At 41.1% G+C, this 14,566-nt stretch overlaps 1 protein-coding gene across 22 annotated transcripts in view; it reads left to right on the forward strand.

Annotated features, from left to right (window-relative positions):
• Positions 1–14,566, forward strand: part of Hao1 (hydroxyacid oxidase 1) — an 85,308-nt gene that overhangs the window by 33,419 nt on the left and 37,323 nt on the right. For 20 of the 22 annotated variants that reach the window (XR_005285535.2, XR_005285536.2, XR_005285537.2 and 17 more), the window contains 4 exons: positions 4,646–4,737; positions 9,202–9,360; positions 9,475–9,544; positions 11,589–11,623. Coding sequence is in view for 9 of the 22 variants with exons in the window: in XM_038331812.1 (XP_038187740.1) it covers positions 4,646–4,737; positions 9,202–9,360; positions 9,475–9,544; positions 11,589–11,623 (356 nt within the window). In the remaining 13 variants the exon portion in view is untranslated. Of the gene's footprint in view, positions 1–4,645; positions 4,738–9,201; positions 9,361–9,474; positions 9,545–11,588; positions 13,668–14,417; positions 14,564–14,566 lie in introns of those variants that run through there. The other 2 variants (XM_038331817.1, XM_038331820.2) reach the window with 2 other exon arrangements.

A 14,566-nucleotide genomic window follows, 5' to 3' on the forward strand; every position in this document is an offset into this window, starting at 1 on the left:
GCGACCCAGTTTGAGAAGTAGGGTCCCAAAAGCCAGCAAAAGATTTGGAGACAACCCCTATTCCCGCTATTAGGAATCCCACAAGAGGACCAAGCTACAAAACTATAACACATATTCAGAGTACATAGGTCAGTCCCATGCAGACTCCCTGGTTGTCAGTTTAGTCTTTGTGAGCTCCTATGAGCTCAGGCTAGTTGCTTGTGTGAGTCTTCCTGTGGTGGTGTCCTTGACCCCTCTGGCTCCTATGCTCCTTTCTCCTTCTCCTCTTCAGGATTCCCAAACTCTACCTTATGTTTGGCTGTGGGTCTCTGCATCTGCCTCCATTAGTTGTTGGGTGACACTTCTCTGATAACAATTGGGCTAGCCACCAATCTGGTCACAGGATATGGCCAGTTGAGGCTATTTATCCACCATTGCTAGAAGTCTAACCTGGGTCCTTCCCATAGACTCCTGGGAGATTCCTCTGTGCCACTGTGCCTTTATTTTGAAATTTTTTTTTTTTTATGTTTGCTTGTAGCAGTTTAGTGTTTCTGGTTTTAAATTAAGGTCTTTCATCCTCTTTGAATTATTTTCTGTGTGAGGGCAGGACATATGGATTTAATTTTATTCTTCTGTAGGTAACTATCCAGTATCACCAGTACTTGTCTGGATTGGCTGTCCTTCCTGTAGAGTTAATGGCCTTATCTGTGTGAGCATTTCCTTCATCACAGAAAGTTCTATTGAACCAGACATATTGACATTTAGAGCAACCTAGTCCGGGCAGCTTACTGGGAAGGCCTCATGTGCACTCCCTTCCTGGGATTCAGGGTGGGTCACTATGCCCAGCTGGCATTTACACAGGTCCTGGGGATTTGAACTCCTATTTTCAGTCTTGCATGACAAGTGCTTTATCTGTTGAGCTATTTGCCCAGCCTCACTTCTGAGTTGCTTTAAGAGGAAAAGTAGTGCATAAAAAAGAGGCATGGAATACTAAAAGTGTGATACCTAAAAGTAAAAATGAAATAGCCGAGTGATTGAACGCGAGTGAGTGACACATCCTCAAGTCTAAGGGAACCATGAATAACAGGACTGAAGAAGATTATAGGCAGTAGATGAGTGGTTTACGGATGATTTTAAAATGACAAATATCTAACTGACATACATACATTTTAGTTTGAAAACACACAAAGAAAGGAAAGGAATAAAGGCTTAGAAGAGCTATGAATTTTGGTGACATAATCACTAGACTAAGGAAACAAATCACACCTTATCGTAGATGAAATGTCAGAAAAATAAAATGGGTATAACGAGAGAAAAATCAAGGAAAGAATTCATTACGAAGGACTACAGGCCATGCCAGACTGGCAGCTGTCTTCAGATCAACAATGGATTCCAGCAAATTAGGAAAACGTCTGTAAGGTTCTGTGGGGAAACAATTGCTCAATTTAGTGTATTACAGCTCACCAAGTGATTACGCAAACAAAGGGATCAGTCAAGGGCTGCCAGTTTGGTTCTCACTGATCTCTCTTTGGGCAGCTATGCATGAGTGTACTACAAACAAAACCATAAACCAAATGAGAGCTTATATCCATCTCTTTGTAAGAAATTCAAAGCAGAGAAAACAAGACAATGAAGGCAGGCATTGAGGCCAGAGAGTAACTACTGCAGAACAAGAAGACAGAGGTCTCTGGGCAGCAGACTCAAGAGAGGAGATAGGGGACTCAAAAGAGTTAGCTAGAATAATGGAAAGATTTGAGGCTATACCAAAGTCTCATAGTAACTGGGACAAAAGAAAGACAATGAAATCATGTACCAAAGCACGTACATCCAAGTAGGAAGGTGATGGAATGGGAAATAACCAATGTGTTGGGTAGCCATCTTGAAATCTTTCTCCCTCCACAATTTCAACAATTTTCTTTAAAAAAAAAACAATTAAATTATGAACAGATGCAGTGCTGCCATTTTTCTATCCAGAAGATTGACAGTTTTCATTGCTGCCAATAACCTGTCATAGTAAGAAATACTACAGTAGTATTGAGATGACTCATCCAGTAATGTCAAACAGAACTCTTAAATTTACTGAAAGAATAAGTTTAAACCAGTCACTCATTTGAAAAGAAAATAAACAACTTCTCCTTTTAAAATGTATTTGGGGCCATCAGTCAAAGCTTATGCATGTTAATTTTGTTTTATTATTTAAAAAACTATAGACTAGAAAACTAATTCTTCTATTTTTACTTCATATGTATGTACTGTTTTCGTATCATTTCTCCCTTTACTTTCCTCCCTCCAAACACCCTTTGATGTTCCTTTCAAACTCATGACCTCTTTTGTTTAATTAGTAAGTCTATACACCACACACACACACACAAACACACACACGTGTGTGTGTGCGCATGTTAGGGTTTCTACCACTGTGTTAAAATATTAATAGTACCGTGGGGAGGAAAGGGATCATTTCAGCTTCTAACTCCATGTCACAGTTCACCATGAAGGGAAGACAAGGCAGGAACCTGGAGGCAGGAGCTGAAGCAGGGTCATGGAGGAAGGCTTCTTAGTGGCTTATTCCCCATGGCTTTCTTATCCTGCTTTCTTATATACCCCCGGACCACTTGTCCACAGGTGGCATCACCCACAAAAGGACTGGATCTTCCCACATCAATCATCATTCAAAAAAATGTTCTACAGGCTTGCCCACAGTCCTAGCTAGTGGAGTTACTTTCTCAGTTGAGGCTTCTTATTTTCAAACAAAGCTAGCTCACCTGCATATCTTTTAGGGCTACCACTTGTTATTTGTACATGACTTTGTTTTCCTTGATTTCAGCCTTGGGAAAGATGGATTCTCATCACAGTTTCTAAATTGGAGTCTCAGATACCCACTGGTAGTAATAACAGTTATAATGGTAATAGTGTTAGGCTCAACAAAATGCTATATGCAGTAGAATTTTTTGTTATGGGTCCACAGGAGAGAGTCAGGGTTCAGCATAGATGGTTTCTGGTCAGAACTCACCTCATCTCTTTCTGCAAAGAGACAAGAAGTCAGAGCTTCATGACACTTCTTCTTATAAAGGAAAATAATCTCCTTTTTGAACCTTACTTTCATGAATGTATCCAGTCTTAATTCCTATCAGAGGTTCCGTCTCCAAATATTATCACATTAGGTAATAAGGTTTCAAAAGAACTTGACAAGGAAGGAGGTACCGAGACCATTAGACATAGGAATAACATCAATATATACCCATATTTTTAAAATAATAGTATTATTATCATTCTTAAAATATTTGAATTTTAGTACTACATGGCATGTATTGGAAAGCTGTGTAGCAAACATAAATAAATAAAACAATCAGAATTACAAATTGTTGTGCATCTTTTCTAATTTTTCTTAACTAAGACAACCTTTTAACCCCATTGCTGAACTGGTACATATGTTCATTTTCTGAATTTACCTGCTTAGCTCTCAAAAGTCCGATATTCAGGACAAAACCAAGCAAATTGGTTTTACTGACTATTACATTTAAGAACTAACAAAATGGGAGCATCCTACAAATAATAGTTTAGAAAACAAAATTTAACAATTATGTTTGCTGCTTAAAAATATTAATCTATTTTAAAACTGGATTTTCAGAAATCAATATCATTGAAGCACAATTAGTGAGTTATAATTTTAACATCATATTTATAATACATTCCATTGCACAAAATTCAATTATATAACAAACACAGCAAAGCAGTTACTGAATTTACAATTGTTATGTATTATATTGGTTGGAATAGATTTGTTGATTGGTGGCTGCTTTGATAATGCTTGTCACATACATACTATTTTATTTTCCATATTGTAGGGTGATAGTTTTGCTAAATGGTAAAACTGATACGATTTTATTAATTAAAAATAGCTAATATGGACTGGAGAGATGGCTCAGTGCTTACTGCTCTTACAAAGGACTTGAGTTCAGACCTGAAACCCCAGTTCCAGGAGCGTAAACGACACTTTCTTTTTGACTTCCCTGGGCACCAAAATTCATATGCTGCATATAAGCCCATGCAAGCACACACACACACACACACACACACACACACACACACACAATAACAAACAAACAAATAAGTCTTAAAAAATATAAGTAGCAGAGAAAGTCAGTTTTCTTTAATGATGTGATACCTGATAGATTGACCACACTCCAGAGCAGGTCCCATGCCCAGTAAATGGTCATCTGACACAGACTGGACTGGATTAGAGGGGGTGAGCTAGGAGAGAGAGAAATGAAGAAGTCGGCGGGTAGGGAAGTGAGGAAGGATCTGGGAGGAGTTAGTGGAAGGGGGTTAATATAACCAAATACATTGTATGAAATTCCCAATTGACTAATAAAACATTATAGAATACATAACGTTAGCAGAAGTACGTCTTTACAGAGATAAACTCCTTATGACAATTTACTATGTCCTCATAGTTTTATCACACATTACATTGATTGTTCCACCTGTTAATTTTAGTAGGAGATGCTACCCCTAATATTTTAAATGTAATGACTGGGTGTGTTTTCATGAAAGTACTAAAGAAGACGGGAAGGAGTGAGGCCCTCCTCCCTCTACAGGGATGCTGGCGTTTGGAAGTCCAAGACTTTGGTCCAGTTTCCATGGGATGGTGCTTTGTTCTTTCCAGGCGACGATGCTAGAGAAGCTGTGAAGCATGGTGTGGACGGGATCTTGGTGTCCAATCACGGGGCGAGACAACTGGATGGCGTGCCAGCGACTGTGAGTTCCCACTGGGATTTCTCCACATAGCTTTCGAAAATCGGGGCTCTATATGCCTACCGTGTGTGTGTGTGTGTGTGTGTGTGTGTGTGGTCACTTACAGTAAACTGCAAGATGTTATGTGAGATCTCAGATTTTCAGTGGCACAGGAATTATCTAAATTAGCAGACATAATTATTTTTAACTAGTCCAAGATGTCTGTTTATAAACTCACGAAGAAAAGCCCTTCTAATTAGTAAGGCAGGGATTGTTCTTGTGGTTACAGCAGGCAGTGTATGAGCTGGAGAAGGAGAGAGGCAATACAGACATGGCAATCCAAGGGAAACGAAGGCATGCGCACTTGTAGGATTCACAGAAGCCTCTGGGGAGGAAAAATTCAACTTAGTAGTAGTGAATTATTGTTTCCTTGAACCAGCAGGATGATTTGGTGAAGTCTGCAGACACCCTAGGTTCATTTTACGACAGAGTACAAGCCAGCAGGGAGCCCTGGTGGGCACAGGGCTCTCCCACAGTGTGACCCAAAGCACTGGAGGGTGTGGTCAGTCAAGTCTGCACATAGTGGGATTAGCAGCCTAAGATTTGAAATCGTAAAGCTGGAGGTTATAAGCCCCTGCTGACGTAGACCTAGTCCCACAGACATAGCATTCTGGGTGATATTAAGTGTGGCCTGCAGGTTAAAAGGGGTAGGAAGGGAGGGAGAAGTGACTCAGAGCTCAGAGAGTCTGACCAGATTTATGCCTCACTTGTGCACGAAGACACAGGCTTAGTGTGCGGGCCAAATTAAGTTTGTTTTCAAAAAATAAAATATAAATTTTCTGAAATCAAATCTAACTAGATTTTAAGGGGAAAATATCTAAATGGTGTGGTTTCTTTCCCTCTGGCCAAGGGCATATGGAAACTTATCTAAAAGGGCTTTTTGAGTTGTGGTCTCAGAGAGTGTTTGAAAAAAAACCAATGCCCCCTCCTTTGGCCTGCTGTGTGGATGAGGGGATAAGCTGTCTGCAGCTTTGCCTCATGCTTAGAGCCAATTTAAGGCCCATGATGAGAGAGAAAGGGTATGAATGCACCTTGGTGTACGGGTTTTGAGGTGAGCAGTCGACGACTTAAAAGAAGGCTACGGCATAAGCCTTTACAGTAGACGCATAGACCACCTTACCATAAGCCTGCGGCCTTCATGACGTCAGAAGTCAGGGGTCGAGCCCAGGATGACATCATGTGAGGAGTTTCTAAATTGGAAGCTAGAGTTTGAGTTATTTCTTATTTTCTTGCCTGCTGTAATGTGTGAGAGACAGAAGGGCCAGTCTCTCAGACTCTTATGCCCAAATCTCTTCTGGTATTATGTTGGTTCCCTAAAGAATTTGTCTGGACTGTACGGTTCTACATTTTTCTACTTTCCAGCATTCCCTTGTATGGAGAAATACTGGTCCCGTGAACTTCTGGACCAGGAATTTAACTTCAGTTTATTCTCACATACTGTTCTCTGACCTGTATGAGTCCTTCAAACATTCTCTTTTATATTTTTTTTCAAATTTGCATTGCATTTTGATGCCAACTAAACCCCAACAACTTCAGACTTACAGATATAATGTTCTTTCCACAGTCAGTTTCTCACCTGCCAAACCCTTTCAGTAAATAAGCATTTGAGCTGTTAAGTTGCTGACTCTCAAATTGAGTCCTTAGGCATGTTCTGTACCATCTAAGAAGCGTTGTTTTTTTTAAGGGGAGTGCTTGGGGCTAGAGGGGTGTTCAATGGTAGAGTTCTTGCCTAGCATAGAGAGAAGACCCTAAGTTCAAACTCTAGCACCAGTATGACAGAAACACAAAATGAATTGTAAAGATATGTCTCATCCTTAAGAGGTATTTGGCACATGAACTGGCTTTTGTGGCATAACAAACAAATCTGAAACATTATTTATGTCCCAGTTTTATTCAGTTGACATTTTGAGCTGAGAACTGTGAGGTGGTGGGGTCCGGGCTTGGCTAGGCTCAGTCCCAATGGTGTGGGGTCAGCTGCTTGTTCAGTAGACCAGCCTAGTAGAGGATAATCTCGCCGTCTCACACCTCCCAGTGGGTCAGATTGGTTTGTTTTCGTGAAGAGGCAAATTTTTTAAAGGGTCATGCCAGGTCTTACGATCTAAGCTCAGAAGTAATGCCTTCTTAGAATCTTTCTTGTTCCACTGGTGAACGCTAGCCACCATTCAGATCCTCACCCCATTGCACCTTCCTCTAAGGATGCCCCAGGGAGCATAATCCCACTATGAATTGAAGAGTGGGTGGGGCAATCATTGGAGCCATTTGGGGACTTGCTGAATCTCTGGAGGGTGGTTTTCTGATTGAGCTGGGTAGAAGCTCTGGAGGGTTGTGAGGTGTGGTCTGGGAGAGATTCTGAAAACTGAGGAAGTTACCTCTGCTTTAACTGCAGCACCTCCTTAACGTCCAACTTCTTTGTTTGGAACATTTGTGTGTTCTTCAAGAGAGTAAGGATGGATGCAGTACTGATGCGTAGGAAAGGAAAAACGGGACCCTAAATAGGGCCGTACCTAGTGGGCTTGTCTGCTCTATTTTATCCAGTCTGCCCGGATCACTCTATTTTATGTAGTGTTTGCCTAGTGAAAGCGCTGCTCTGGGAAGAGAGGAAAGTTAGAATCGCTCAGTGTTGGATGGGACCTACCTGTCCACAGACACCCAGGCACAAGTGCAGCCTCTGTTTTATATTCCAGGATTCATATCTTAAGTGTCTTTATTAGTGTACTTTTAGGCCAGGTTAGGCACTGGAAATAACCTAAACAGACTTGATTTGTGTGACTTTGAAAATGTGTATTGAACCCAAGCTAGCTAATATTTTTCTTTGGTTCTGGTTTCAAATGGGGAAATATGCTTAATTATGGCTTGCATCATGGCTTGGAAATTGTAGCATTTATATGTTGATGTAACTCGCCTGAATGTAAAAGGGGACTATGTATAGGTAAGCGAACGTATGTAAATGGATCCGAAGCATGTTTGGCAAGGGATGGAAGCCAGAAGGGAAAGGGGAAAATTGTTCTACCTGCCAAACATTTAGGGGCCACTGGCCAAGGATTGCCTCCACTTCCTCCAAATTGTAGCTGTGTTTGCTTTTCAGCCTTTTACAGAAAACTCTATTTAAGTTCAGCCACTAAACTTCGAGGAGAGAAGTAGGAAAGCTTTTGAGTGATTTCAGCACAATTATTTCTGGAAAAAGAGTAGCTTAAGTGTGTGGTGGGTTTCACAGCATACAGGAGTGGACTCAGAACTTCATTTCAGACCAAAACGCTGTGGGGCCAAGGTGAAATAGTTGCACAAATTTTCACCTATATCTAATGAGTCAGTTGTATTGCCTACTACTGTGACCCTGGGGGCAGAGTCGGGGGACAGTGCTTTAAACTGACAGTTGTTCCCTTAAAATATCCTGCTACTGGGCTCTTCCGATTCAGGTTTGGAACTAACCTACTGGCTGGGCTATAACATTTCAGGTCTAGCTAGGCGAGGTTTAGACATCTCTGCCTCTTAAATAGTCTCCCTGGGGTCCAGACTCTGAGTGAACAAGACTTGGGGATCCCTATCTCATGACAAACGACAGAAATGCAAACCTAAGGAGAAATAGCTGATATAGCTACTCAGGTCAGTGCCCATAAATGGCCCTCAACCTCCTCTGCTCACATGTGACTGCCAAAGTGGGTCATAGAACTAAAGTCAGCATCAAGGGCGGTGTTAATATGCTCTAGTTGAATGGGAGAAGCTATATAGATGTCTTAGAAAGGAAATGCATTCAGAGAAGTATGGGGGGGGGGTACTGAACGATACTGTAAGCCACCACCTCACCTTTGAGAGGTTCTGTGTTCTCTATGGTATCTTAGCCCATTGTCAATGGTCAATTTAGACAGGGCTCTTTCAGGGTCACATGGTCATTTTCCTGTAACTGTGGGTAAAGTGCTTTCATCATTGCCTAACGCTTATCTGGATGTAAAGTTTGCTAGAAGAGGAACTCAGAGAGCGGTCACGCTTGCACACTTTATACACCACTGCTTACAACACCTACCAAGTATTTTAACCATTAAACTCTGGTTAATAATGTCAAGAATACTGTATACCAGTAAGATACTCCACTTACTCTTATAAAAGAAGGAGCTATGGAAGATTGAGTGATTCAGAATTATGTTTATTATTTTTAGACATAATATTTGCATTTAAATATCTGGAATAGAAAATTGAATGTCAGACTTTGAAGACATAGAGGATACTCTATTCTGAATTCACATGAGTTCCCAGTTCCTAGCATTGCATTGTTTTCTTCCTGGAGAAATGATTCCATAATGGATCTTAAACCTCTTTTCTCTCTGAGCCTGAGTTGGATGGAGGTGAAATTGAGCAGATTCTTTTTTTTTTTTTTTTTTTACACAAACAGCGTTGTGTAAAAAACACATACTGTCTTTCTTCTCCCCCTAGATTGATGCCCTGCCAGAAATTGTTGAGGCTGTGGAAGGGAAGGTGGAAGTCTTCCTGGACGGAGGTGTAAGGAAGGGCACTGATGTTCTCAAAGCTCTGGCCCTGGGAGCCAAGGCTGTGTTTGTGGGGAGACCCATCATATGGGGCTTGGCTTTCCAGGTAATTAGAGGAGGAAATAAGCGAATATAAGCAAATACAATAAAATCCTTTAACGGTGAAATAGAACCGAGCTAGCTTACTCAATACTTTATTTACTTTCTTATACTTGCTTAGGGAGAAAAAGGTGTTCAAGATGTCCTTGAGATCCTGAAGGAAGAATTCCGGCTGGCCATGGCTCTCAGTGGTAAGTGTCAGCACTCCCTGATGTTATGTTAACGCAACACAGCCATTGACAGACAAAACTTAATTGAAGAAAAAAAATATTCGAGCTCGTGGTCTCAGAGACTTTCAGCCCATCACCATGGGGAAAGCATTGTGGGGCTCGTGGCAGAAACTGAACTAGGGGCTAAGTTTTAACCTTGGGGGGCTTTGCCTTAGTGACTTCTTCCATCATGGCTCCACTCCTGGGAAACAGGCACTGAAAACAGGAGCCTGTGGAGAACACTCCGGATTCAAATGACAGCAGGTTGTTATGCTCATTTACTGCTTTTGTGTTTTCTGTGGGATGTAAGCCAGGCTCCTTGGAGGACAAAAGTTCAGGGGACTGAACTTGCAGTTGGCCTTATATTTATGGCTCTGAGGCCCAGCACTCATGGACTGGTGGATTTACAGTGTGCCTAGTTACTTAGCCTTCAGCTTTGACAAACCCATCAGGGATGCCTTTGTGAGCAAGAGGACTCTAAAGGTACGGAGAACATCATTTTTTTTCTCACTTCTTGATACACGACTGCATAGATCCAACTGGCCAGTCAGTTCTACCTCTTGATTAAGCGCCAGGTCAAACTCTACCTGTTTAAAACCACGCCCCTAACTCCCTGTTAGACCTGTGCCACCTGCAGCCCCTCACTCCCAGTTTGCCCCCATGCCGAAGTTTCATTTGCTCTGGCTCGAACTCTCGACACTTGCCTCTTCTTTCGCATCGTTTCATCCACAGGAGCTGCTCGTTACAGTGTAATTTGAATCTGAACCCCTTCATCACACCCACTGCCCCCAAGTGGCTGTCCTATTACTTTTGCAGTGGATATTGGGGTCTGCTTCTCTAACCTTGTCTCCCTGCCTTCTCCCGTTCTCCTTTGATCACAGAAACCAGGGTAGTCATTTAAAACATTAATTTAGCTCATGTTCCTCTTGGATCAGAACCCTCCAATGACTCTAGACTTAACTCAGCATAGCTGTCAAAGTCCTTACAATAGTTTTTTCAAGGGCCTTGTTACCCTTCCAGGAACAGCTTTTACCCATGCTGTCCCTGATACTGCACCGAAACTTCATTGGCCTCTTCAAGGTTCCTTGATTATCAGACAAGTTCCAGCCTCGTGGACTCTGTGCTGAATCTTCCCTCTCCCTTGATGTTCCCCAGATGTGTGCATGAAGAGTTTCTTCACCCTTTAATCTTTCATTTACATTTTTCATTCACAAAGGGACCACCTTGACTGCTTATCTGTCTCCAAATTTCAGTTGAAATTCTTTTTCAACTGTTGAATTCCTTTTCCTTAGACTCTGTCACTGTTCATAAGTCATCTGTCACACAACTTATTTTTTAAACAACACATATTATGTATTTTATGTTTCCCCTCTAGAATACAAAACGTGTGACCAGGGATCTTTCCATCTTTTTATCTCTACTGGGTTTGCAGTGTTTAGAGTAGTGCCTGGCACACAAACAATAAATGTTTTTGAAAAGAATTAGTAAGTGCTGTGTTTACTGTGGATTGCTTAGAGTTTGACTCAAAATGGACCTTTAGCTGATGAGGGGGAAAAGCTTCGAGTGAGTTACCAGCTTCCCCATTTGACATTGAAGTGAGATTCATTTTCTGTGAACCACAGGGTCCAAAAAGCCTTGTTAGCTACAACTCCCGAGATTGTCTCCCTGCTACCGTGCAGCCTGAGGTTGCCGGAACCTTCAGGAGAAGAATGTCATTCTGTGAATCCTCACTACACATTTTAATTTGCTGCAGACATATCCTAAACGAGAGCTTTCAGACGCTGGCTGTCTATTAAATGTGGCAGAAAGAATACAGTCTTTGTGCTAATAAAAATATGTGCCAGTCATTTTGTATTAAGGACTGTTTAGGTAATAAAAATGGTCTCATGCCACATAAGATTTGGCAAGCCTACCTTGAATCATAAACCTTACATTTGTCAAGTTTTACATTCCTTGGGAAAAACGATTACCTGCCTGATTATTATTGCATTCATTTCATATTAAATGTATGCATTATTTTTTTCAGGGTGCCAGAATGTGAAAGTCATCGACAAGACATTGGTGAGGAAAAATCCTTTGGCCATTTCCAAGATCTGACAGTGCACAATATTTTCCCATCTGTATTATTTTTTTTCCAGCATGTATTACTTGACAAAGAGACACTGTGCAGAGGGTGACCACAGACTGTAACTCCCCACTTCAATACAAAGGGTGTCGTTCTTCTCCAACAAAACAGCGATCCCTTTTCTTTCATTGCTTCTGACTTTTCAATGGGTGTCCTAGGAACCTTTTAGAAAGAAATGGACTTGCATCCTGGAAATATATTAACTGTTAAAAAGAAAACATTGAAAATGTGTTTAGACAACGTCATCCCCTGGCAGGCTTAAGTGCTGGGAAACAAAAGATATCCTTTGGTAAAGTTGGAGGTAGTGGGCTGAAGGAAAAGATAATGACCTCCCTGTTTATTAACCTGTCTTATGTTTAGATTTCCTTAAGACAGTACTTCTTACAGTGTGTGCTGGGCTGTGAAATGCTGGAAATGCCCAAAGAAACATGACACTTGGATCTGCCATGTTGAGAAAACAGCACTAGGTAGAATTGAAATGGATGGTGGTAATTTGTGATTTTTCTAGAGACTTTTGGACTTTTAGCACCTAGGTCTCTGAAAGTGTATTTCCAGCCATGTATTGAGTATCTGAATATACCTGAATGCTGTGTGGCAGTCACCCCATTAGAAAAGGATGTGTCTAGTGTACTTGGGACAACATGAAATGATTTTCATTTTTGAACTCTGCCTACTCATTCCCATTTTTGAGGTGCTGATATCCTAGCTCCCCCTGAATCTTTACCAATTCTCTCATTTTCTCCTCACTTATAGCTACATTCAGGGTCAAGTATGTATTTTGTGGGGTTCATGGTGAATAAAGATAAGGAACTTTGCTCAGAAGGAAGCCCCCCCCCAAGGCCATTTCCTTTGACCACAATAATTTCCATAATTGTCAATGTTGCCTTCTTGGTTTTTTCTATTTAATGCCATTCTTCCTTGGACATGGGGGAGTGGAGACACTCTACCATGCCAACTGAAGACCCTATGAAATGCCTATGGTTCTCACTTGCACCTCGCCCTTCTTGGACCCATGCCCCAGGACTTGCACAGTGTGGCACAACTTGACTCAGTATACACTTCACTTGTCTCATTGAATGTCACTTCAAAGACACAGATTTTGAAGGCAAAATTGTTAGTGATTTAAATACAACAACCAAGGAGCATCAAACCCTGCACGTGGGAACCCTTCTGGGCACTGTGAAGGTAACAACACAGGGCTGTTAGTTTTAGTCCCAAAGAGAGATTTCTGCAACAGGAGGCACACTTGGCTTCTGCAGTAATTCTGTTCAACTGTTATGGAGTGTTGAATAAAGCCACTTAGATAGAGAGAGACTTGCTGTCTGAAAGGATGACTGTGATGTCGCTTTAGGATTTTGCTTATTGTCTTGTGATCGTTTCCATTCGGCTTCTGAATCCCAGGTCACTGCTCAATGACAGCAGTGTGGACATGGGTTTTCCTTTCAAAATTATGTCTATGTTTGATTAAAACAAGCAATCACTTATTCTGAATAAAATGGGAAAAGTTAGCTTTCATATTTTCCTCCAGATGTGGAGGAAATGTTGTCTTCATATCGTACCATGCTGTCCTTTCTAGTTAATCAGTGAAGAAGTATTCCCTATTCCCTACTGAATAGTAAATGCTTTTGCTGTTAGTGTGCAGTGTCCATTGTGGCTGCGTTGCTGGGGATGCCATTCTAAAATGCTGATAGTACTTCAGGAAGTGAAGTTCCATAAGAAGGATTTATTCAAGTTACAACAAGAATGGATGTGATGTGTAAATTTCCTGTAACTTTTTGTAAGCTCAGAACTTTGTTATATAGATTTCTCTTCATGTCTTCAGAGATAGACTATGTCACAAAACCCCAGGTTGGGTAAATTTTCCATAACCAGAAAGATACAGTTTTTTGGATCCGTTGGAAGCAAATAAGGGTACAGGAATGGAGAGGGTTGATTACACATTCCTTTCCGGGAATTCTGCCATTAAACTTTGTGATTGTCTTTTCTGTTTCTGATTTTTTTTTTTTTACATTTAAGTTAAGCTTATTATTTACTGCACAAAAGACAAACGTCATACATAATCATTGTGTACTTTGGAGGTTTTGACATGCACATATGCATACTGTTTAATATTCATCTTTTCTCCGAGTCTTTGAAAAATCTTTTAGGAAAAAGCAATAAAGCAAAGAGTTTCATGAGGCTATGTACTTTTCTGTTGTGTCGCCTAGGGTACAGTGCAGTAGGGTAGTGTCCCTTAAGCCACATCCTGTATCAGAATTACTTAAAAGATTGTTAAAAAGGATTGTTGGGGCCATCTGCAAATGGTGTCTCATCCAGCCAGCACAATAAGCCAGTTGTTAGGTATGAACTGTAGGGAGAGACCATGTACCACCTAGAAATACCAGGCACTCTTTAACAATTGATTCTTCCTCTTTTATTTTATTTCTTACTGAGGCATAAAATGCTACACAAAGCATGTAAAGTGGCAAGGAGCAGAAGTGTGTGTGGGTACATTTATACAACTATAGGTTCCCTGTAGATCATGATGTAGATAATTCCCATTGTTCCTCACTGTACCCTCTCTTGAAGTAAGCATCCCTGGTGCCCATTGATTGATGTTGACTGCTGCCGAACTGTATATGATACAAACCTTATGGCATGTGCTTGTGTATTTGGGGTGTTCTGTACATTACATGTGGGAGGCATTAATGTTGGATCTAGCACTAGTTGGTTTTCTTTATTGGTCTGCAGCATGTTGTGATCCACTGTGGAGCCTTGCCACAGGATATTGATCTCTTCTCCCATTGCTGCATGTCCGGGGTGTTCCCATGCTGTGCTTTGTTCTGGAAGCAGCGTTTCCTTCTCATGAATGCAAACGCAGTATGATTTTATGCCTTCTC

The sequence above is a fragment of the Arvicola amphibius genome, chromosome 5 (assembly GCF_903992535.2).
Source record: "Arvicola amphibius chromosome 5, mArvAmp1.2, whole genome shotgun sequence".
Classification (NCBI taxonomy): Eukaryota; Metazoa; Chordata; class Mammalia; order Rodentia; family Cricetidae; genus Arvicola; species Arvicola amphibius.